The 25227-nt window shown below is 48.7% G+C and overlaps 1 protein-coding gene across 2 annotated transcripts in view; it reads left to right on the top strand.

The window, feature by feature from the left end:
- The window catches only part of LOC125947336 (uncharacterized), a 32081-nt gene extending 9168 nt beyond the window's left edge, over positions 1–22913 (top strand). The window contains exons 2-4 of one of the 2 annotated variants that reach the window (XM_049671816.1): positions 98–249; positions 20807–20874; positions 22709–22913. In XM_049671816.1, coding sequence (XP_049527773.1) covers positions 98–249; positions 20807–20874; positions 22709–22845 — 357 coding nt within the window. In that variant the 3' untranslated portion in view covers positions 22846–22913. Of the gene's footprint in view, positions 1–97; positions 250–20806; positions 20875–21188; positions 21268–22708 lie in introns of those variants that run through there. The other variant, XR_007468192.1, reaches the window with a different exon arrangement.
- The last annotated feature ends 2314 nt before the right edge of the window (positions 22914–25227 follow it).

The following is a 25227-nucleotide window of genomic DNA, read 5'->3' as shown; positions in this document are numbered from 1 at the left end:
TTATGGTGCGAACACCTTTTACAGCAGTAAAGCCTATACAAAATATATGAATCATTTGTATTTTCGTCTGGCGTAAGACAGAGCATCTTTATTTCAGGCATTCGCACGGTTTCCCCACGTCGTGGCTATTTTTAATTGGAACGACGATGCATTTTTTGAGTGTTTGGAGGGCAAACAAATTTCCTTTGATCCTGAAGCCAAGAAAACGACCTATATCTTCATGTATAAAGGCCACCACGGAGAAGACAAGTATGTATTCACGCATTACACAAAAAAGAAGCAACCAGCGCTCCCTTATTTCTTGGAGTAGGTGCTGCAGGGCACAGTCGGCTGACGTACTGCAGTTGCCAATAAAGCATTCTCCTTTTATTTCTTTTTTTATTATTTGCTCTGAATTCCCGCATTAACAGTTAAGGCTAAAATTCAAAACCTTGTCTCCCGTCTTAAAGAGATCACCGGGCCGGACGGGCAGTGACCTCGGAGACGTGACGAAAGGCGGGGGGGGGGGGGGGGGGGGTTGGCGCCATCGACGACAGACGCTCTTTTTGCGGCCAGTTTCGGTTTCAAGGAGCCTGCCAAGGGGAACTGATTGTTCGCGTAGCTCACACATGACCTCCGCTATTCGAAATTTGATCGTTGGTATAGGTAGTGTCGAGAACGGGCCCGAAAGTACTCATTTGCTGCAGCCCCCTGTTTACCGTAACTTCGCTAATTATGCTCGGAAATGCGGAAATTGCTCTGTATCTAGAAGCCGCCAATCCGTACACTCGAATGGTAAACATAACGTGACCAAGATTTATATTTTTCTCATTTTCAATATTTGGTGCAGCTAAAAAAAAACACCCTGTATGTGCATCTGTAATGTATGTGTACGTGTAATGCATGTGTAATGCAGATGTAAGTGAAACTCATTTCAAGTATCAAATCATGTTGGAATTGGCGTGCTAAGTCTTAGCAGTACCGAATTATGTCCTTACTGAAAGCCTGGGGTTGTAATGTAACTAAATTTAGTAGGAAAATAGAGATCTATTTGTTTGCGGGGCACGCTCATTCACGTTCTATTGGCCCCTGAACTGCCAAACTCATTAAATATGAAAGCTCCTTACCATTATATTGATAACTTTCGTAGACGTTTCTCGGTTCTTAGTTCTGTCGAATCGAAATACAAAATGAATCGTCTTCCTTGTAAACCGGAAATGTTTTTTCTTGAGAATTATTTGTCATCAGTGTTGGCTTTTTGTTAGGATTGTTCGATTAAAGACATGGTTTGTTTTTACAGCAGGCCTACCACCACATCACTTCAAGTGCCATCACCGGAGCTAATGTCATTGCTGGTATTTGATTGAATTGCTTGCGACTACTGCAAGCAGTGTTGCCAGAACGGGTCATGTGGCGTAGCCCGAAGTAGGATAAATTGTAGCCCAAGTATAGCCGAAGATAAAGCAAGAGCAGAAAATTTATAGTCAAATGTAGCCAGTTTTATGCGCAATTCTTATGTACCCTCAAACCCTACTGCGGCTATTTTGCACAACCAGTCATTACAAAGCGTGTGTAGCTGACGGTCGACTCTCGCATACAACAACAGCATGATTTCATTATTTACACCACTTTACTCTGGTCAACAAGTGGTCGTTTGGCTCGAATGTATCGCAGCATCTACGCCAGTCGCTGGGACCACACCAAACGTTAATACTACTTCGTATCTTTCAACAGCGGAGCTGTTTAAGCCAGAGATAGGCCCGTATATCGTAGACCAGAAACTGCAGCTGGCGATGACGTCACCGAGCGTTGCCTAGCAACTACTTGGCATAGCTGCGCCTCGCTACGCCGCGTCCCCGCGCAGCCGCGCCGAGCTGCTACGACTAAAGTCCCTATATAAGAAAAGTACCACCTTCCTTTGATAAACGCCGCTTCTCTCTCTCCTGTATCTCCGATTGGACGATGATAGCGCGCGCTTTTCACTTCTTTATATTTTCTTTTTTTCCGCCTCAGAGCCATGTTGAAAGTCCTCTGCGCCGCCGCAGTCGCCGGCGGCGGCGGCGGTGCGCGCCCGGCCTGAAAGCTTCAGCGTGGACTTTCTAGGTGCGCCACCGTCGACTTGGCTTTCGCAAGCAAAAACTAAAGAAAAAAGCAAGCGCTTTAGGAGAGGAGGCGGCGGAGGAAAGAGTAGATGGCGGTACTTTTCTTATATAGGGACTTTAGCTACGACCGCACACCCGCTCCATCTAGCCATGACCTACCTCACTTCGCGTCCCCTAGCAACAGCATGTGCCTCGCTTCGCCTAGACAAATCAACGCTTCGCCAGGCCGCGTTGCACGTTGCAGGTTTTGAAACACGTTGTGGGGCCAAGCGAGAATCCGCGCGTCGGCGGTGAGCCGATCCGCAATACCGTGCCCAAGCTGCAGCCGAGAAGACGCGTCATCGAGTCGAAGATCCCGAGTTTCGAGAACGAGAACGCGAGAGTCTACGTTTGAGTATCCAGTGTCATCGGTATAAGCTTGGTCGACCACAAGCTCCGCTCTTTGCCCCAGGCTTGCACCAATAGTGCAAACTGCGCTCATTTGTTTTCTAGATGATTTAGACTCTGCAACCACATTTCATTTTTTGTGGGTGGGTGGGTGGGTGGGTGGGTGGGTGGAGTAGCCCGCCGTTTAATTTGACCGATTCTCGTTGTTGTGTAGCCTAGGTATCTCGTTGTTTTTGTAGGCCGGTGATACTGCAGTCTAAAATGATGTACCAGAGGGTCGACTGAGGTCACAGGGGCCATTGAGTATGCCCAAAGGATCCGTGCCACTGGTTATGTGCAACTGGGTATGTGGCGCTAGGTTTCAGCTTGATTTCGAGGCCAAACTTTCCGCTTACAAACGTTCTTGCATATTTATTAGAAATCTAACCCTAGAACATATAATTTTTACATAACCGTTCGCTATACAACACTTACAATATTTATACAACCGTTCTCAATAAGTGGTGAATGCTTTGCATTATGCAGACGTGAAGTGCAGTTAAGTCTGCCAAATGTTTTAATAAGAATAGCATTGTTTGCCGACTTCTGCCGTTTTGAATCTATCTATCTATCCTGTTACGTCGACCCAGTGGCCCAACTTGTCTACAGGCTTGGGCCACTAGGTATCTGCTCCCGGTGGTGACGCCGTCGTGGTCATTCCCTTGTCATCAGTTCAGCTTTGTGATGACTACGAGATGTCGTGGTTGTTCCATCGCCGTCATTCCAACTTTGTCATACAGCGCTCGTCACGCCATCTTCGTCATACAGCCGTCATAAATTCGTCGTCACACCGCCATGGTGATGTCATCGTGGTCGTTGAATTGTCATCGTTCCTCTTTCGTGATCTGATGCTCGTCATGCGGCCAGCGTCGCACCTCGTTCACTGCACAGTGATGCAAGTTGTCTTAGGTCACTATGTATGCAGTTGTGGTCGTGATGCTGTCGTGGTTTATGCATCGCCGTCAATCCAGCTTTGTCATCCGACACTCTTGATGCGTCATCGTCACGCCATCTTCTGACGCAGTCGTCGTCGTTATAATGTCATTTTATCATTGCATCACTTCAATGACGTCATCCCGCTTTCGTCATGCCGTCGTCGTGTACCACCTTCGCCGATCCATTGATGTCAATATTTCTTTGTCATTGTATTGTAGTCATACTATCGTCATTCAATCGTTATTATGCCGCCCTTGTCATGCGGCCATTGTCAGGCAGTCGCTATCACGTCTCCATTGTCATGTCGTCGTCGTGATCGTGTCGTGGTCATGCCATCATCGTCCTTTCAGCTTCATCATCCTACTGTAGTCATGCCGTGGTCGTCACGCCATTGTCGATTGCTATTTGCGTTATTGTCGACAGTAACCCTGGGATGAGTTGTGCAGTATTGTTTTTAGAGATTGTGCAGCAGTCAGAGATAGTAATTTCGCCTGCACAACTCTGTACTCCAACTCTAGTTTGCATATATTTTGCATTTTGAACCTAACAAGGAGGTGGAAGTCAGCAAACAGTTTATCTTGCTGTGAATATTCTGACTTCAACAGCCTGTTATCTGTGTAGTACTGCATATCTATCGTCTGAGCTCAATACGTGTGAAGCCTGTCCATTTTATAATGGAACATGTCGTGTAGCAAACGTGCTGTATAGCAACACTCAGTGGAATCAGCTGTATGACAGTGCAAATTCAGCTCGTACAAACGCTCAAGGATGCCTCTCAAAGCACCCTAGATACTCGGTCACCTAGTGTATTACATATTGCCAAATCTGAGCTGACTATCATAATTAATTGAGATGTGCATAAATTGATACTACGTCCTGCTCCCAAACGGCTAAAAAACCTGCAAAAACTTTCCCGAACACCTAATTTGATGTTTAGATAGAGAACATTGCTCGCTCACTGCAAGACAAGCGTAATGAGTGGTAAATGCACCTCACAAGAATGAAATAAGGGTTCCCGTCCTTCATCAAGGAGTACGATAGATTGTACCTTCCACACATGCTGGCATCGTCTGTACCAATACCATCACTCTAAAACAGTCAACTAGCGTGAGTCTAAAGAACGCGAAGGCCCAAAATTACAATTGCCAGATGCACCAAATACCGAAACAAGGCTCAAACATCTTGTGACAGGATTGATGGCTTTGTCAGAAAGAGTCACACAATTCTAAGGCCTTTAGTTCAAGGCCTGTCCATGTTTTTATCCACAAAAGATCAAAGCCCCTTTCTTAAAGAAAGATGGTTGAACGCGAAGCTTTCGCCCACGCCAACTAAATCAGAATCCAATGCCAACGACCATGCAACGAACCCAAGAAATCCTGAGCGACCAGATGCGATGCATACGTGATTTAATTGCCTGTTTAGGATTGTATTTCTTTTTCAATGTTAAAGTTGAATGAATACACATTTAGTTAAGTTGCATAGCCTTTATTTTAGATCATGTAGTCGTTCATTACACGCAGACACTCACACTTTCACTGACTGCCCGTTGCCGATACACGGCATCGGCCTTACAGGCACGATCGCGCTCGGGCTTACATTCACGTACGGCAGCCTCTTCTTCTGTTGTGCGCTGCACCCGCGGCCTACTCATGGTCACGGCCTGGAATGCATTGCGTGACGCGCGTAATTCAATGCAGATATATACAGTTTGTCTGGGTAGCGTAGCGTTGCAGTTCCCATTGTTCTTATCTGTACAACTGCGAATGTAAACTGTAGTGTTCTACGATGGTGTGCACAGATGCGCAGATAGTTCCGTTGTGTAAGTTGGCTTTCCTGCAGTGCGTTTTTGGCGCTCCCGGACGAATCAGTGAGACATAGAAAACTTGGCTTTAATAAGGGGATAGTGTCCTTGTCAAACGTCCTCAAGCAGCATGTCGAGGAACGTGGGCGGTGGAACCAAAGGAAATGCATGTTGTTTGTCATAGCGTGTGCCCACCTGCAAGCCCTGAAAGGCGTTTTTCACGACGGGAGTAAAGCTTTGAGCAGTACGCAATTAAGTGCGCAGTGCAATGCTGTCAGCGACTCGCAGCTCTGTCAGCTTCAACTTGGCTGTGGTTGGCGTTGATTGTGGTGGCTACCCACCGTAGGTGGTGTAGTGGCTTTGGCTTTTTACTGCTAAGCCCGAGGGCGTGGGATCAAATTCAGGCCACGGCGGCCGTGTTACAATGTGCGCGAAATGCAAGAAAGCCCGTGTACAGTGCATTGGGTGCACGGTAAAAAACCCCAGGTAGTCAAAATTAGTCCAGAGTCCCATACGATGGCGTGCATCATAATCATATCTGGGTTTTGCCACGTAAAGCCAAGAATTTAGTTCAATTTACATTGAGTGAGGCTGATGTTAGCCTCTAGAAAAGAGGTTACACCTGTGTGTTAGCCTCTAGAAAAGAGATCGCACCTGTGAGTATTCACTCCAGCAACCGCCACACAAAACAGTCTACGGCTTAGTGAGCATAATTTCTCAGCTATCGCGTAAGTGCTTCGCGTTAGGAACGATGACTCAATATTTTTTTTACAAAAATATGTTTTGGCAAAATGGTTGTCCAACAAAAATTTGTCAAACAAATATTTGGTGTGACAAAATATTTGACAGAAAGACAGGTGTGTGACAGCTGTCACACCTGTCTAATAGCCCATCTAAAGAGCCCAACAACCGCTGGGCTCTATCCTTTGATATCGTCTTTCGGATCCCATTGTCCTTTATGCTTCCTTGCGTAGTTATTCCAGTGTCCCGTGGTTCGACTCGCCTGGGCTTCCTTGCGGCCCAGTACCCAGGTTTTGTCGAAATATAAAATGGCAGGCCGACTTACAGCGCAGTTACGCCAATCAGGTCGAACACTGTCAAAGTGTGATTCACAAGTTGCTCAGAAGAACCGCATCTTTTCTTTGCTTACACTCGCCTTTTTTAAGACTGAGCGAGGACCCTCCTGTTCTAACTGTTTATGTAATAAATTTACTGCGCTTAGCTATTAGTATATTAGAAGTATCTCTAGATAAGAAATAAATACAGACCTCCTATTATTGCTTAAAATTATGAAAAATTGACTTTGTTAAAGCAGGGAGTCAATTAATACACACATGATAGGACTGTGAACATAAACTAAACAATAAACTATGTAATAAACAAAAAACACAATATTATTTTACATTGTATACAGAGTCAAGTTTACACACACTCCAAGAACGCGCGCGCTACTTAAACTATGTTCCGTTTCTGCGCCAAACTGTACGAGTGAAAAATCCTTATGCATCACCCTCATGCTGTTCTCGGGGCATCAGACTATCTGAAGACTGGGCCGATTGGCTGTACTTAAGGCGATGTAGCCGGCGGGGAAGTTAGCACAGCATAGCACTCCCTAGCTTCCAGCGCAGCAATGCTCGCACGGATAAGCCACCCGCTCCGACGGCGGGGAAAGGGACGGGGCGCCTATTTTACGAGGGCCCACTGTTGTGTCTGGCGGTCCCTCGGGACAAAGGAGGCCTGCGCCGACTCAGACGCGCCATCCTGGCGCCCTTTCTCGCGGCCGAGAATTGTCACCTGGGACTGAGGGATTAGCAGTTGGTCTCAGGCTACCTCATGCGTCGCTAAACGGCAGCGTCGCCCTTTGGTGCGGTTCCGTGAATTACCAGCGCCGCCCGAACCACGACGAGGTCCGGCGTCGATTGCGACGCGCCAAACTGGCGCCCTTTCGAGACAGCCACCGCCCTCCCTGATTCCGCGAACTGACCGCTATGGAGAGGCGAATCTTGAAAGGGGCCAGTGTCTGGCAATCCCGGGGGAACGACATCAACGTTCGGTTCCCAAGGTGTCAACCGCTGCCTGTGTTCGGGGGCGACCTAACAAGATTGGAGGCGGAGCCCGGCGGGAAACGACGACACATCACGTGCGGGATATGGCCACCTGATCCAAGATTCTGATTGGCTAAAAGAACTACAGTGTATTCCCTCGTCGAGTGAAAGAGGGAAACGAAAGGGATAAAACAGGGGACTTGAGTGTTGTGAGAGACGCTTCACCATGTAGAGGACGCTAGAGGCTTGACCATGCAGAGCACGCTTGACGATGTAGAGCACGCTCGACGATGTAGAGCACGCTCGACCATGGAGAACGCTCGGAGATGTAAACGCTACCACATGCAAAGATGTTAGCACGTAGACGGCTCCAATATCATGGAGCCCTTCTTGTAAAATAATGTACATTTTGTATATAAAACAGTTTTTCTAATCTCCCTGGATAACTCCTCCTCTTGGCACCTGGCACGGTACCACACATGAACCCTTTGATGGACACACGGACATATCGGGATTCGCAACAGTGGCTGGCAGCTTATGGGATCGGCCGGCGTTGGCTACATCGGTGTGGTGAGTGCTACGTGTTTGCTTCTCTTTTCGCCAGACTCATTAGCGCAGGTAGTCGATAATGGTGGTCTGGTGTTGTTAGTGATTTTGTCTCGCAGACCAAGAATATAGTGCCTCGTGGGCTAAATTACTAGTGGGGAAGAAACACAGGGTGCACTGTAAATACGGATAACTTTGAAATCCAGGAACTCCTCAAAAGTTGTGAGCCGATGGGCATTTTGGTTGTCCCTGTGGTAGGCAAAAGTCAACAATTGGAGCTTTTACAGAATGAGGAAGTGAGTTGGGAGAAGGCCGGAGAGGCCAGGAAAATTGTTTCATAAGGAAGGAACGAAGAGAGAAATTCTGCGATCTCCTGATGGTAGCGATAAGGACGGGCTTAGTGCCTGAGTTTGCGCTTCATGTCGCCAGAACTCTCTAGTACAAGTAGGTAGTTGCTAGGAGAGTAACTTTGTGTTTTCTGGCGGGCACCATTTTGGGAAATTCACCTTCTTTAAATAGCGAATTTTAAGAAGGGGGAATTTTGAAGGCAAACGAGATCGCTATGGAGAAATTCAGAGTGCAGGACCTCCTTCTAATTTGCGAGGAGTTAGGCATCTCGGTCGACTCCGCAAAAACTAAAGAAGCGGTTCTCGACGTCATGAAGGTAGAAGAGGTGACGGTCGAGGAAGCTGATGAGGCTTGGGAGACAATTGAGGAAAGAAAGCAAAAGGCAGAGGAGTGCAGGAGGCGCGAGCTTGAAGCTGTAGAGAAGCGCGAGAGGCGCGAGCGTGAAGAAGCAGAAAGGCGCAGGCACGATGCCGAAATTCGCGAGAGATGGCGGACAGCGCGACGCCAGCTCCACACTTTCGAGACAGACGAGGGTACTGTTAATTTCCTCGCCGGTTTTGAACGAGTGTGTGAGAAAGAGGGTGTCAGCAGGGACTCGTGGGCCGAGCGATTAGGAGCACTGCTCCCGTTTAGTGTCGCTGCGTGTTTCTTGCATTGCTTATCCGAGGAGAAAGCGCGCGACTACGACAGGGCTAAGAGGGCTTTGTTCAGGCGCTTTGGTGTAGCATGGCAGGCCGACTTCGAAGGCCCAAAAGACAATGAAAAAGCCGAGCCTGTTGAAGGTAACATTAGCACTGAGAGGACTAGTGTAGAAAGCTTTCGAAAAGGTGTGATGCAAGTGGCACACACACAAAGCGAAGAGAGCGGCGGATTTCCCGCACCAGAAACGGAAGGCCCTTTAGGCCAAGTGTGTACGGCGGCGGCAATTTCAGCCAGCCTGCCAGATAGGTTGCCCTATTTATTGTCGAATAGGTCAGAAAAGTCGCCAAAGGAAAGGCGAGTGTTTTCTCCAAAGAGGAACCAGGAGAGTTTTTCTCTAAGGAGGAGCAGGGAGAGTTCCTTCTCCAGTAAGGGAGCTTTCAGGGCAAAAACACATGAGGAGACTCAGAGACTGCTAGGCGTGTCCCCTAATGAGCAGCGGTCAAAGGACCAAGATACGATTCCAGACGCAGCTGCAAGCAGTGACGAGTTAAAGGAGTTAGTAGCCGGAAGCGAGGTGAATTCGGTCACCGAAGTGAGCGGTGGTTTTCCCGCCCTAGAACTTGTGGCCGACTGCGAAGGCCAAGACGAGAGTAACAAAGCTAGTCTTGATAGTGCTAGTTTAGAGTGCGCTGAGAGGGTTGTTGTGCCCCTAGTTAACGGACACAGTGACAAGCGCGAAGAAACAGCTGTTTCTCCATTTAGCGAGGCTGTTCTGGAAACAGAGGCCGACTTCGAAGGCCAGCAAGGAGTTTTGCATGCTGTCGACGGCAGTGATAGAGCTAGGCCAGCTGAAGTTAGACTTCATGACGAGCCAGCTTGCTCAATGGTCAAATCTGGTCATGTTCTATTACAAAGGCAGACGCACTGTGAAACCCGAGAGGGCAACGAAATTTCCAGTGCGTGTGCTGATGCCGCAGGACCAACAAAGCATGCCAAACATAAAAGGCGTAAGCGCAGGATGCGAAAGGTGGAGGCGGTCAGGGCGTCTCGAGTCAAACGTGCGAAGCGCCAAGGCGACATTGGTAAACGCGCTAAGATCATGATCCAGCCAGATAATGTGGAAAAGCGCAGGAGGGTAACTCCCTAGCTTAGGCGTTTGCTGAGGTCAAGGATCGGCGTGACGCACGTCGCGAAAAGGCGAGTCTCGCGAAGATTCAGGCGTGGTGACCGTCACCTGACCGCATTGCGTAAGGTACACTGTAGGCAGAGGGACAAAAGGAAGCGGTCGGTAAGCTGCCACCCGAGCCGATCACTCGCGGGGGCAATGAATGGCGACTGCCTCGCAGATAATGGGACAGTGTGCGCGCGGTTCTGTGAATACATCCCCCTCCCAGTACTTGGAGGCTGCTGTGCTACAGTCGTAGCCACGAGGTGTGTCAGGCGAATTAGTGGCTTTTGCCTTCTTCGCGACGGCACCTTGCGAAATCCCCGGAATGCGCGACCCCTCGAGTGCGTCTGAAAGAAAGGGGTGCGTTTGGGCCCAAGAATAAGGAAACAGGGAAGACAGGTAGAATTTTTTTCTTCTTTTGTATTCCGTCTGCGGGAGATTAGTCGAGTTTTGAAAGTTTGACAGGCTTAAAGAATGCCCCAGTTTTTTTATTATGTTGTTAAGCTTTCCGGCTCGGGTTAGACCCACGATTTAAAAGGGAGTGTTTACGCGACCACAGCTGTACACTTGGTGTCAGCTATAGGCTTAGTGTCAGGGTTGCAATAGTTTAGAAGGTCATGCGCAGGTTGGGCAAGTTGATGACCTGAGCTTTTACGCGAGTTAATGACGCGTCGTGTTTTGGTTTTGATTTTCTTTCGAGGAACGTTTTTTAGGTTGCGTTTATTAATTTTTATTTCTTGGAGGACATTTCTTTTGAACGACATTGAGCTTTAAAAAAATTTTGTTAGGCAGTATACTTCGGCTGACTTTGGAAAACGTCGGATGATTGTTCCCGCACGCACGTGGAGAGGACCGCGCGTTAGGAACAGGTTGCGCCGATCGCCATTAGCGATAGAGTTATTTTCTCTTCAAAATATTGCAAAAGGGTATCTCACATGAATACGGCCACCTGCTCAGATGGAGCTTATAGCATTAAAGCAGCACAATTTCGAAGTGCGCAGGGGAAAATGCAGAATAAGTTAGGCCTTGTGAGCCACTTTGGGCACGGGATAGATGGTTTTCCTATTTGCCGATTTAGAATTTATGGCATTATGTAATGATTATGTAGCTTTGTTGTGCTAAGTGTTACGAACTATGAATTACTGAAGGTCAGTTCTCCCTTCGCGTTCCTGATCTGTGGAAGCTCTAATTCATAATTACTTAGCTTCATTACATAAACCCAGTCGGTGTCTATTTGCGAAGACACATCATCGGAAGTTTTTTGGTACTTGTCCGGATCAACGAGCACCTTGTGTTTCAGGGTTTTCTTTAGATAGGGGGCAGTCGGATTTTTGGAATTGGTAAAGTCTGGCGATGAGAGTGGCTTGCAGTGGCGCTTGCAGCATTGTGTGTGGCTGACAAAGGTCGCTCCTTGGAGCTTGGAGCTTGTCATTTCTGCAGCCCAGTCTGAGCCCACCTATGAAGAGGCCTTTGGCGGGAAGATCATCATTCCTGGAAGCAGCGGCCCCATGGCTTTGAGCGAAGCCGGCATCAAACCGGCCGAGCTGCATGGAACAACTCGACCTCCCGATGCATCATCTGGCGGCGGGGGTGCTGTTGTGTCTGGCGGTCCCTCGGGACAAAGGAGGCCTGCGCCGACTCAGACGCGCCATCCTGGCGCCCTTTCTCGCGGCCGAGAATTGTCACCTGGGACTGAGGGATTAGCAGTTGGTCTCAGGCTACCTCATGCGTCGCTAAACGGCAGCGTCGCCCTTTGGTGCGGTTCCGTGAATTACCAGCGCCGCCCGAACCACGACGAGGTCCGGCGTCGATTGCGACGCGCCAAACTGGCGCCCTTTCGAGACAGCCACCGCCCTCCCTGATTCCGCGAACTGACCGCTATGGAGAGGCGAATCTTGAAAGGGGCCAGTGTCTGGCAATCCCGGGGGAACGACATCAACGTTCGGTTCCCAAGTTGTCAACCGCTGCCTGTGTTCGGGGGCGACCTAACAAGATTGGAGGCGGAGCCCGGCGGGAAACGACGACACATCACGTGCGGGATATGGCCACCTGATCCAAGATGCTGATTGGCTAAAAGAACTACAGTGTATTCCCTCGTCGAGTGAAAGAGGGAAACGAAAGGGATAAAACAGGGGACTTGAGTGTTGTGAGAGACGCTTCACCATGTAGAGGACGCTAGAGGCTTGACCATGTAGAGCACGCTTGACGATGTAGAGCACGCTCGACCATGGAGAACGCTCGGAGATGTAAACGCTACCACATGCAAAGATGTTAGCACGTAGACGGTTCCAATATCATGGAGCCCTTCTTGTAAAATAATGTACATTTTGTATATAAAACAGTTTTTCTAATCTCCCTGGATAACTCCTCCTCTTGGCACCTGGCACGGCACCACACATGCAACCCTTCGGGGACCCTCGGACCATCGAAAATTCGCAACACCACACACGCACACGCGCCGGCGGATCCTGCGCCGAGAGCTGCCGTAGATTCCTTCGTCATATCGGATTCTCCGGTCGCGCATACACACTAGCGTATCTGCGAATGAGCAAGCCGGACCCCTCCCCCCTGTCCCAATGCTTTGATGGTCGCTGTCATGTCCTCGCAGTTGGAGAGACATAATATTTGCAAGGCACCGTTACAGCCTTTTTCACACTAGGTACAGGGCAATCTAAGGGGAACTGAGTAGATTGTTGACAGTGAAATTGTGGCCGGGCTAAGACGTACAGCACGCTCATCTCGAGTGCCCGCGACACGATGCCGCGAGGCAAAGACTACAGGCCGATTCAATGTTGTTGGACCGCAGACATCTCACTCTGAAAAAAAAAATGTTGTCGCAGTTTCACCTGAAAGGCGAAGCATCAATTGCGATAGCAAACTTGTAGAGAGCTATACGGAGTAATGATATTAGCTTTATCAGCTGTATAAACTTGGACATGTAGCAGCATCGGCAACACGCAGAACTGTTGTCGACGCCATCGGCGTTTTGCCCGCGTTCGCTCAATATGCGTGCGGCGTTGGTGACTGTTGCCGGAGCCTCTGATATAAATAGGCACTGCGTGCCGCAGCTAAACGTCGCCTCCCTTCCCTCCCCCTCCCCCACGGCCTCTCGCTCGTCAACAGGGTCTACCTGCTGCGACAACCAGCGACCTCCTGTTCCCGTCGCCTCCCCACCTCCGAGCTCTCCATAGCCTTTTGGAGTTTGTGGAACTGAACGGAATCTCCGCCCATCGCTAAGCGCTCGTCCCTAGCAGGGCACCGCCTCCATCACCAGCCTCCTCCATGATCGGATGAGACTTTTGCTGCTTCTTCTTCTCTTCCCTTCGTTTCAACATCTTTATCTCCTTTTTCCCCTTCCCCTGACGCTGCGCCGTGCTCCCTATTGGGCAGCAGAAATAAGCGTCACTTTCTTCTTCAATAAAATCACTACTACTAGGCGCGTTTGCTCTACATACATGGTGATTGTGAAGGAGAACAGAGACGCCTACTTCTGCAGCCCTTAAGCGAGCACGGCGCAGAACGCGCGTTTGTTCTCCGCCGTGCGTTCACTCCCCGTGAAAGACGCGCCCCTCGCGCCCATACAGCGTTCGGCGCGCGGCGACGATTTCTTCTCCAAATGACGTCATACGGAACCTCACGGCGACGGCGACGCCGACGGCAGAAATCTGCTTTTGAGTGTCCATATAATTGCTATCGCAATAAAATGTAAAAGCACTTGTACCAAAGCCAACAATAGAGCTACAGAAAAAGAACTCGTGGCTTTTAAAGACTTTTGGGGGAAAAAACAAATATATTAGGTTCTTACTACAAGTACATATGTATAGTGGTTGACTCTACTATTGCATTTTCTTTGAATACCAGAGATTCTATAGTAGGTTGCATGTGTGTAGCTCAGGTATGGCGTTCTGATATGTTTTTATGTGTTTTCTGTAGATATGAAATGATCTTCTGGGGTGCTATGCAGGATGCGCCGAGTTTTATTGCGATAGCAATTATATGGACACTCAAAAGCAGATTTCTGCCGTCGGCGTCGCCGTCGCCGTCGCCGTCGCCGTGAGGTTCCGTATGACGTCATTTGGAGATGAAATCGTCGCCGCGCGCCGAACGCTGTATGTGCGAGTGAAAGGGCGCGAGGGGCGCGTCTTTCACGGGGAGTGAACGCACGGCGGAGAACAAACGCGCGTTCTGCGCCGTGCTCGCTTAAGGGCTGCAGAAGTAGGCGTCTCTTTTCTCCTTTACAATCACCATATATGTAGAGCAAACGCGCCTTCTTCGGACGCGCGAGAGGCCGTGGGGGAGGGGGAGGGAAGGGAGGCGACGTTTAGCTGCGGCACCAAGTGCCTATTTATATCAGAGGCTCCAGCAACAGTCACCAACGCCGCACGCATTTTGAGCTAACGCGCGCAAAACGCCGATGGCGTCGACAACAGTTCTGCGTGTTGTTGCTACCAAAGCCGCTCACCTTACTTCGTATGACATTGCTGTGTTGCTATCGCATTCATTGCTTCGCCCTTAGGGCGAAACTGTGACATTTTCTCGTTCGCCCGAGTTTTACCCGAGTTTGCTCGATGGCAGTCAGTGAACGGAGATAACAAAGAACGTGCAATAATAGCAGGCAAAAAGAAATGTCGAGATAAAGCCGCGTATGACAACATAAGCGCACCCTGCGCTGCACAGTGCTTCGGCGCTTCAAGCACAGAGGACTGCGCAACAAAACGCGCCAGCGCCGCGTATGGTTATCAACGTATTATCGCAATTTAGCGATACCGTCACTGTCCCGCTGTCTATCTGTACACTTGCCGTGAGCCGCTTGCCACGCCTTTCTCGGGCGCGTCAAGGGCGTGCCTACTCTTTCGAGCATTATCTTTCTATCCTCCGTCGAATGCGAACAGGGCACATGCGGTGTATTATTGCGATAGCAATTATATGGACACTCAAAAGCAGATTTCTGCCGTCGGCGTCGCCGTCGCCGTCGGCGTCGCCGTCGCCGTCGCCGTCGCCGTGAGGTTCCGTATGACGTCAATGGAGATGAAATCGTGGCCGCGCGCCGCCGAACGCTGTATGTGCGAGTGAAAGGGCGCGAGGGACGCGCTCTTTCACGGGGAGTGAACGCACGGCGGAGAACAAACGCGCGTTCTGCGCCGTGCTTCCTTAAGGGCTGCAGAAGTAGGCGTCTCTTTCCTCCTTTACAATCACCATATATGTAGAGCAAACGCGCCTTCTTCAGACGCGCGAGAGGCCGTGGGGGAGGGGGAAGGAAGGGACGCGACGTTTAGCTGCGGCACCAAGTGCCTATTTATATGAGAGGCTCCAGCAACAGTCACCAACGCCGCACGCATTTTGAGCTAACGCGGGCAAAACGCCGATGGCATCGACAACAGTTCTGCGTGTTGTTGCTACCAAAGCCGCTCACCTTACTTCGTATGACATTGCTGTGTTGCTATCGCATTCATTGCTTCGCCCTTAGGGCGAAACTGTGACATTTTATTCTTGCACCCACACTTTCCCTCAATCGAATACGTTGAAATACTGCAAATAAAATAACAAACAATTTATTTCTTAAAGTATCGATTTTTCGTTTTGAATGCTATAAATTTGTGATGACAAACAGACATCCAGTGAATTATTAAATATTGCACTTTTTTTGCCGCGAGTGGCGACAGTGAGGCGAAAGGTTACAAGCGGATACATTCTAGAGGGTCGCACGCACGAGGGAGTTCATACGGGGAGCAGTCGCCAGGGGCGCTGCAGTGCTATTCTCGATAAAATCGATGCGATAATGACGCATAAAGTCAGTCATGACAATCATCTGCCCATTCCCTGTCTATTAGGGTAATGGGAACGCAGCGCTGCGGCATATGGCTGTTCACCGCAGGTGCTTTCACTGAGGCGGCTATTAAGGCCGTCGCTTTACCAGCTGAAACGACACGGGGGCAACGGCCGTCGCAGTGAAAATGCACCAGTTTATCTGCGTGCGCGAAGTCTCCGCGATGCATTGCGAAGAAGAGCGTGCTGCCCAGCGACACAATTCATCGCTTGTCACCGCTTGCCCTGTAAAGGTGCCTCCGTCCGCATGTACGCAGAATTTGAGTGTGTTGTTCACTCCAATGTGCTTGCCGATTTCCTCTGCTGCTGAGCTAACAGCTATCACAGATGGATATCGTTACGACAGCGCAGCAATCGCATTTTGGCGGGTGAGGGCTCTTGTGCGCAGTTAGACTTCGAACGCAGGAAGGTGTTGCAATTGTTTAGTGTGCCATGCTTGTGATCAAGAAATGCCATCGCTCTGGCTATGTTTGCGCTGACCACTGACCGTGTTTGCGACACTGTGGCTCCGATACATCACTGATGACAGAGCAGCCATCTCAAATGACAGCTGCGATACGTTGTCGTTGGAAAACACTACACACTGCTCAGGATCGTCGTCCACCGTGGCGCATCGATGCCTTGCAAGCAGCTACAGTGACTTGCCGATAATTATTTGCTGTGCGCTACGTCACCACAATGCAAGCAATGAACCGTGTCGTGGGGCCATCACTGCCCAAGAAGATATATATGCCTAAGCCAGCGAAAGTCGACGCTTTTTTTTTTTTTTTGATAGTGGTGCTCAGTACATCACCGATGACAGTGCGTAGTGCGTGTTTTATTTCGCCGGTCAAGATTGTTAATGCCTTTCTGTTCCACACCACGTCGCTGTTGCCGAAAAATAAGTTGGGCGTGGCCCAACCGTGGTGGGCGCGCACAAGAGTTACATGCCTCGCGCGGGGCGTGACCTATGGTTTTGACTGACAGGCGAACTCGTGCCAAACTCGTACATCGCGAAACCCCCCTCGAGTTGAACTCGTGAACATGGCGGCGGCAGCCTGTGTCATCGCATCGAGTGGCAGTAAGCGTCAATATGACCGTCTGGACCCGTTCACCTACATGACCGACGTAGAGTTTCGCGTCATTTTTGCCTTTCCAAAACGTCAGTGAGTTGGCTGTGTGACGAGTTAAGTGAAGGCTGTTGTCTGCGAAGATAGCGTGGCGGGAAAATTATGCTTTCCGAGCACAGATCGGTGTGAGTTGGCTGCGGAGGAAAAATTCGTGCGATCGCCTAGGTTCTCTCCTGTTTCAAGCGCTGCTCGTCCAACGCGCCCCAGCCCCAGGCCAGGTCCGGCGTCGTCATCGGAGTACTGGGGCACCTGCGAGCACCTGGGGTTCAACCGGGACCAACCAATCTGCGCAGGCGAAGTGGTCACATTCTATTGGAAGGCTCAGAATGGACGCCGGGCTGCCTTCTGGTGCAACAGCTGCCGAAATCAGTTTTCGCAGTTACACGGTACCGCTGCACTGCGCGGGCAGAGAGGCGAAGGAAGTTACTGCGCCAACACGGACCGCCTCGGCCGTCCGAACGACCACCTCTCCACGCGGCAAATGATTTGGCTCGCGTACTGCGTGAGCCAAAGCGTAGACATATGGCTGTTGAAGGAGATGACCGGCGACTTGTTTCCTCTATCGGAACACGCCATCGCCGACTGGAGGAACAACCCCCGTAAGTTCGCGAGGGACGAGCTGCTGGCGCAACCTCCACTCGGTCGCCCCGGGTAGATAGCGCAAATTGACGAGTGCCTTCTTCACGGCGAGCAAAAGTACAATCGAGGCCACCTAAAGTCGGGCGACAACTTTCCGCCCAGCCGCCAAAATTACGGCGGTGTTAAAGATGGCGGCGCATGGGTCTTCGGCGTGTTCTGCGCTACCAGAGGGGTGCTGCGACTTTCAAGGTCGACCGACGAAAGGCGGCGACGCTAGGCGCCATTATTGCAGCCAATGCTCAACCGGGGACCATTATTCATAGTGACGAATTGGCCGCATACAAATATATACCAAATTTAGTGGTTGCTAACGGGGCTATGCCTCAATCTGCATTGGGAGATAGTCAACCACAGCGTGAATTTTGTGGACCCCATCACGGGCGTTCACACGCAAAAAAAGAAAAAAATAGAAAGTGATTGTCAAAAAGTGAAGCGCCAGCTCATCAGCGATGGGTACAGGGTAACTGCACCGATGCTGGAGTCCCACCTGGGATATATGTGGTGGCACTGAACGGCCACGTGCGCTGCAACGACCCTCTCTTGCGTTTGTTAGAAACCACGGATCGCTCGAGCTACCCAGTATGAAGAGTCTTTCCTGCGGTTGTTAAAATCCATCGCTCGACGCTTGCCAGTGTGAAGAGGCATCGCAAAGTAAAAGAAAATAAAGCGTAGTTTTCTGGCCCTTGTATGAGTGCTTTCCGGCATACCTGAGTGCCTACACGGTAAGCGCACGGCAAACCACTTAGGCGCAAGCCGATGCTGACTTCGTCTCGCAGCTGGGGCAGCTGGGGTGCCCTCACAGCCTTTCTTTAGCGCGAGCAACGAGCGATCTGTAAAACCTCAGTGTGAAAACCAGGCGCGCACCAATCTGTGCTCGGAAATGGGAGCGCAAGCACGTAGCGAGCCGCACCAATCCAATCCATAGGAAAGAGAAAGAGCAACGAGCGATCTGTTGAAGCCCCAGTGAGAAAACCGAGCGCACACCAATCGGTGCTCGGAAATGCTAGCGCAAGTACGTAGCGAGCCGTGCCAATCGAATCCAGAGAAAAAAAGAGGAGGACGAGCGTCCCCTCGTGCTATAACGCGAAACGTACTAAACTACAAATTAGTCTAATACACATTCAGTGTACATCTTGTAAACTTTAAAATGCTTATAACCCACATTAATGTGACTAATAATATTGTACTAAACGCATTTATTTTATAACTTGCTTGTGCCTGTAATGCACTCGGTGGAACGACAAACGAGTGAAAGAAGGCACGACCATGCACCGGCCGTATCATCACGTGAGCCCCAGTTAGTCGACCGCCCATATGGCAACGCCCAAGCGTTGATAGCCACCCAGAGTGAGTCTAGATAAACCAATGAAACTGGAGGCGTACCGACGGACAAACTTCGTCTTGTTACCATTTGTTATTTCATCTTGGGGCGTCGCTAGAGCTCGTGAAGATCCCGAGTTTCGCCAAACTCGGCGCATCCTGCATAGCACCCCTGGCCATGCTTTCAAACTTTATTGTGCACTCTCACTCGTCTGCGGAGCTGTGTATTTATCTGAGTGTCCTTTTAATTTCTTCGGTAGCTTTGCAAATGTCAGTACTATTTGACTATCGCCAGTGCATATTACTTTTTTTGTGCCTCTGTTTCGTTTACACAGCAAAAAAGAGTACCGCGTCAATAGCGGTCCCTTTCAGTTCATAATAATGAAAAAACAGCATAGTTGAACGGAAAGCTTCAACAAGAGAAAATACATCAAAAGAAACTGGCGAACAGACAAAATACCGAACAGATATCAAGGTATTGATACCTATCAATACCTTGATCAGGTATCAAGGTATTGAACAGGTATTGTAGCCGAACAGGTTCCAATCGCGCTGGCTGTGCTCGATGGTCGCAGAGAGGTAATATATAGCGATTCTAAGGCGGCCATTAAGGCCTACCAAACCGGGATGGTCTCCCCTCAGGCCCTTCGCATTCTCCAAAGCTTGAAAAGTATCTCTCCGCATTCTCTCATTTGGTTTCCCGCTCACTTGGGGTCGATTGAGGGCTCTCCCTCTAACCCTAACGAGAGCGCGCACGAGGCCGCGCGAGGACTCACTGACCGCGCCGCCTCCGCAGTCCCCCTACCCCGCGGGGAACCATTGATGACTTATAATGAGATCACTAAGCATTATTATCTGTCAAGACGGGCATTCCCCCTCCCGCACCCTGCCTTATGCAGGGCGCGGGCGGTGACCCTTCGACTTTTACAAGCTCGTGCGTATCCTAACCTTGCGGTTCTTCACGCTATATACCCTGAAAAGTATCCCAGTGTGGACTGCCCTGCCTGTGGACTAACGGCAACATTTAACCATGTGTTGTGGGAGTGTGAAGCAATCGGCTCCGCCTTCAGCGAGGATAGGTGGGCTGCGCTTTTGGGCAGCCCCGAACTCAACGACCAAACCCTGGCCGTCCAGAGTGCCCGCGATCGGGCCGTCAAGCTTAATTTGCCGGTCCCTACGTGGGACTAGCCGGGTGGCGCGGGGTCTTCTCTGGACCTCAATAAAGTTATTTCACTCACTCACTCACAGACAAGATAAAATTTTCAGTTCATAATAATAAAAAACAGCACCGTTGAACGGAAAGCTGCAACCAGACAAAATACATCAAAAGAACCTGGCGAACAAACAGGGTGCATTTTTACATATTTGCCTACTTTAGAAGAACAGATTGCATAGACTGCATACACGCTAAACGTACTCGAGCAGCTGATTTCCCAAAGTCAAAATAATAGCCTTGCAGCCACCCATCGTGGCATGACAACTAAATTCTTTTCAGTGGGCGACTTAAGCTACAAATAGCGAGACCAGGCAAAACTTCTGAAAGGGAAAACAGCCCACATGCATAGATTGCCACTTGCATATCCAGCCAAATGTAGTCGCAGTGCTGCAGCTAACATTGCGAACCTTCAACTTTTTCTGTACCTGCTGCTTCCTTCTTTTCCTTCTGATTCATTGAGGGATCTGTATTACTGCGATATAATTATCATTATTTACGAGATCCATGATGCTAACGCAAATGTATTTTCTGGCCCTCTCGAGCCACTTATTGTAAAGTCCGAAAATGAGCCACACGTCATCACATTCCCCCGAAAGCTTGAATTTTAAAATGTTAGGAAAATGCTCTTTTCAACACAATACAGAGTCAGCGTTCAACAATTTTTACTATAGCTGTTTAACATTTTTCTGCGATGTTCTCGCAGGAAAAATGTCGCTTACCATATTAGCCAAGGCCCAGCGATAAATGAAGTCATCTACTATTTGGACGATGGTAAGTAAAGGAACCAATATCCAGTAACATTATCCCAGATATTCAACGGTCCTAATATTGTGTCGCATCAAGTATGGGAGATTTAATGCGCTTCTACATTCTACGTCTCCGATACGCCGATTGGTATGCACATCTAGCTTTGGAATGCGTAATATTTTCTTTCAAATATTCGCCAGCATTCCTCGGGCATATTAGCTTACTACACATTTATAGTGGAACTTGATTTATTTTATCTGCGGGAACCATTCCCTGGATTCAATTCGTACCTATGAGATTTAGAAATATTATACTTCATTTTCACGTTTGACAGATGTAGAAACCAGGAAAAAGGAATCTTGCACTACACGGACTACACCACCTGTAACGTCATTCAAGGACCTTACCGTGGAGACCGTAAGATAAAAAATACAGTATTTTTAACGGATGTGCGCACATAGTAACTTCTTGAAACCTGGATGCCTAAAGAGGATTTCAAAACAGTAATTTTATTATGGCACTCCATGACCGAGGTTATTGCAAGTGTCGAGCAGTGAAGTGACCTTTATGCAAAGTGCAACAGTAACACAACCTTTAGGAGGGTGGCAAAAGTCGAAGTGCCTGACGGGGCCCACACCCCTGCAAATAGTCATAGCGTCTGACCGTCAGCAGCAAAACCACTGCACCGATAGCTGAACATAATTCCATGAGATTAGGTGGAACACATTATGAACATGCAGATTGAATTACACCATCCAGCAGCACTTACACTCAATGCATTTTCTATTCTTTGCTAAGCAGGAACCACTCTGTAACAGTATTTTTGTGCTCTTTCTTTAAAAGAAATACACACCTAAATGTGGCCTTTAATGTACTGGTAAGGTTAAGAAAATGTTATAATTGAAATTCAATTTTTACGCACCGTAATTTCTATCTGTGGTGTTCGGCAAGAGATGGCGTTCAACACGTAACTATCTTGCGCGCGTGATTTTAGCGATGACCTAATTTAACCTTTATTACTAGCTACATGATTCGAGTCAAGTGCATAGTAGTACGTCGAAGTATGAAGTCGGCTCGAAACTTCGCTATGAATCGTGCAACCTTAAATAATTATGGCGTTATACGTGCCAAAACCACGATCTGATTATGAGGCACGCCGTAGTGGGGGACTCCGGAAATTTTGACCACCTGGGGTTCTTTAACGTGCACGTAAATCTAAGTACACGGGTGTTTTCGCATTTCGCCCCCATCGAAATGCGGTCGTGCAACCTCCCATCAAATCTAATGAAACTAAGTTATATGATTATTACTAATACGTCAATCACAATTTTGGCATTCTTAAATTTACTGATTGTATCAAAATAGCGGTGACTCAAGTCTTACTGCTGCGATACAACACTGCTATGAGCTGAAGGTAGCAGGATGAATTTCAGCTACATTGGAACTCGCATGCCATAGTATGGGCACATGGGACTGCAAATTAGCGGTGTTCTGCTTCGCCAGAAAAGTGGTACTATTTGTGCACAACATTTTGAGTAATAGTCTGTGTTGAGAGTGTCACGTCTTATATTTAGTCACTATACGCACATAGGTAGCGTGTTGGCAAGGCATAAAAAGGGTCAGTAGCGAAAACTATGTCTAAACAAAGTAAAGCTTTGTGAATTTGTAGCAGGTAGTTAAAGGATTCCATGGGATTGCCTGTTTTACTTCTTGGTGCATTCTATTCGTAGTTTTGTGTTAAGATGTGTATGGTTTAGGTAGCGAACCGACCCTGGTCACGCTTTATCTACGCGCTGCCTATAGTAGAAGGATATACCTTGATGGTCCTTAACTGTTTTATGTGCATTTTCTTTTTTAGAGTGCATGCTCTTCGTTTCAAAACAAGCCGCTGACAACGTCCCACAAGAATGCATAGAACAGTATAATGATATTTGCGGCATCGCATTCAGCGTGTACGCCCGCGACTTGTGCCCGGATGACGAAGAGGACTACTGAAACATCAACTGTGCTTTGTTTCACATTGCAAGTCTTGACAATTGCACATTTATGTCCCATGAATGAAGAATATATTCTGTTCGTTCAATACGCATGTCTCTTGCAATGCACGCTTTTTAACGGGAGATTGTGTTCTCACACTGCAGTTCAGTTAACAAAACATGTTGCGGGACTAGTTGATGGTGCAATAATTTTTATTTTTTAAGAAAGTAATCCTGCACAACTTTTTTGACGAGGACACAAAAAAAACATGACACGGAAACATGACACGGGTGGTGACTCCAACATAGTGCGCCCATCCTGTCAAGTCTTCCTGTGTCTTTGTCAAAAAGTAGCGCTGGATTACATTCTGAAAAAAATAAAAAATAAATTTTGGTCGACTGTACATCCAAAATAAACTTTCATTGTGATATTTTACTTTGGAGCCCAAGTTCACTTGAAAACACCACTTCAAGTGAAGTGGTGTGATATCTGTTTTCAACAGAACTTATACTCCAAAGTAAAATGATGAAGATAAGATATTTCAGGAGCAAGTTCGAATCAGCTAGTGCAAGACAGGGATAATTAGAGATCGCAGGGAGAGGCCTTCGTCCTGCATTGTACATAACTATATGCTCATGATGGTGATGATGACACCACTTCGTCCATGTATCCAATATGAGCACATACTCGTACTCACTCGCGATCCAGTTATTTGACACAATCTCTCCTTATTTCAAGTTACAGACATTGTAAAATGTCGTTGATATCTAGAGGAGATTGTTATGGTGACATTTAAGGTTATTGTTAACATGGATAAGCATTGTTTAGTGTGCTTTGCATAACAATCGATAATGCCAGAACAAACAATTACAACTCTTCCAATGAAAATAAAGTTATAATATATATCGCTCTTTTTCTGCTTTCAATGTACCTTTGCTTCTATGGTTGTATATAACAAAACAGAATGGAGTCACTACGTTCTCGTTATACATCTCGTACCCTCTTTTCCTGTCTCTATATATAAAAAAAGTCCTGCAAATAAGTTTATCAAAGGTCTTACGGCACGCCTTTTCTGAAATGATACTGCTACCGCCTTAAGGGCATTTTTGTGCATGACACGGCAAGCAGCGGAACACGCAGTATAATGGCAGACGAGGAAAAATGTATACCTGAACTATTATTGCCAGCTTATCTGAATCATCACGACTGCTTCAGCGTGTTGTCTCACTGAGCGCCTCTCGTAGAGGTTACACTTGGTGGAGATGCGGGGTTCTATAGAACGTACCAAGCAGTCGAAACAATTTGACCTTCAGTGGAGCCGCCGTCTTTGCGGTGTCTAGGGGAAGACGAAGACTGCGCCGACCAGTGAGGCCGTGGACAGATCGGCTCCCGCTGATATAAATGTTTTCCGTCGGATTTTTGTGGTTCCTGTGTCCACGCTGTGCATCATTCGACGCAGTATCTTCCTGGGGATCACGTCGATACCGGACCTTTTTCGATGAGTGGACCTTTTGCCAAATTATTGGAACTTTTCGTGTGGGCCACGCCGGCGTGGCGCGGGTAGGCTTAGGCCTACCTCGATGAAGAGGGGCAACATGCCCGAAGTAGAGATGGTGGAGGGAGAGGAAATCTCTCGCGAAGATGCGAATCGCCCTGCATGGACGACCGCGCTGGGAAGGAAGAAGAAAGCTCTTGTAGAAACGCCAGTTTTGGCGCGCAACGCATCGCACGTGGGCTCGAAGGGAGGCCGCCGCACGGCAGCCTCGCAAGGCGCGATGAAGCGCCTCGCAGCGGCATCGAGGCTCCCCCGGCCTACCGATGGATCACACACTAATTATCGTCAGGCCGAAGGATGGACTTGACATCAGGAAAACAAGCCAAATTAGGCTCGCACAAGCTCTTGCCATGGAGGCTGCTCTAGCCCCGGCAGAGACCGACGGTGACATCTTTTGCCCTAACGGTGCCCAGAACATTCTCGTCGTTTCCACTCCGGCGAACGAGAATGCAAACTCCTATGCAGGGATCCAACATATTAGGCTAAGCGAAGGATCATACAAGGTGGCGGTATATATGGCGGCCCCCGATAACACGTGTAAAGGAGTCGAACAAGGCATGGACACCGACATCAGCGAGGCGCAGCTCAAAACGATGACTGTCAACCAGCGAAATCCAAAGGCCCTAGAAGCCAAGAGGATCAAGAACACCACTACAGGTGGTAGTGCTTTTCGCCGGAATGAAGGTGCCGAACTATGTCATGTGCGACGTCAGCTTGCTACGCTGCACGCTTTACAAGCGCCAAACTGACGTGTGTTACGCGTGTGGAGGCCTAGGCCATAGGGTCGATATTTGCCCCTACCCAAACAAGAGGGTGTGCAGAAGCTGTGGACTCGCCTCTCCGCC

The sequence above is a fragment of the Dermacentor silvarum genome, chromosome 8, assembly GCF_013339745.2.
Source record: "Dermacentor silvarum isolate Dsil-2018 chromosome 8, BIME_Dsil_1.4, whole genome shotgun sequence".
Taxonomy (NCBI): Eukaryota; Metazoa; Arthropoda; class Arachnida; order Ixodida; family Ixodidae; genus Dermacentor; species Dermacentor silvarum.
The sequence above is the reverse complement of the archived record's forward strand: the minus strand, read 5'-3'. Positions and strand labels throughout refer to the sequence as shown.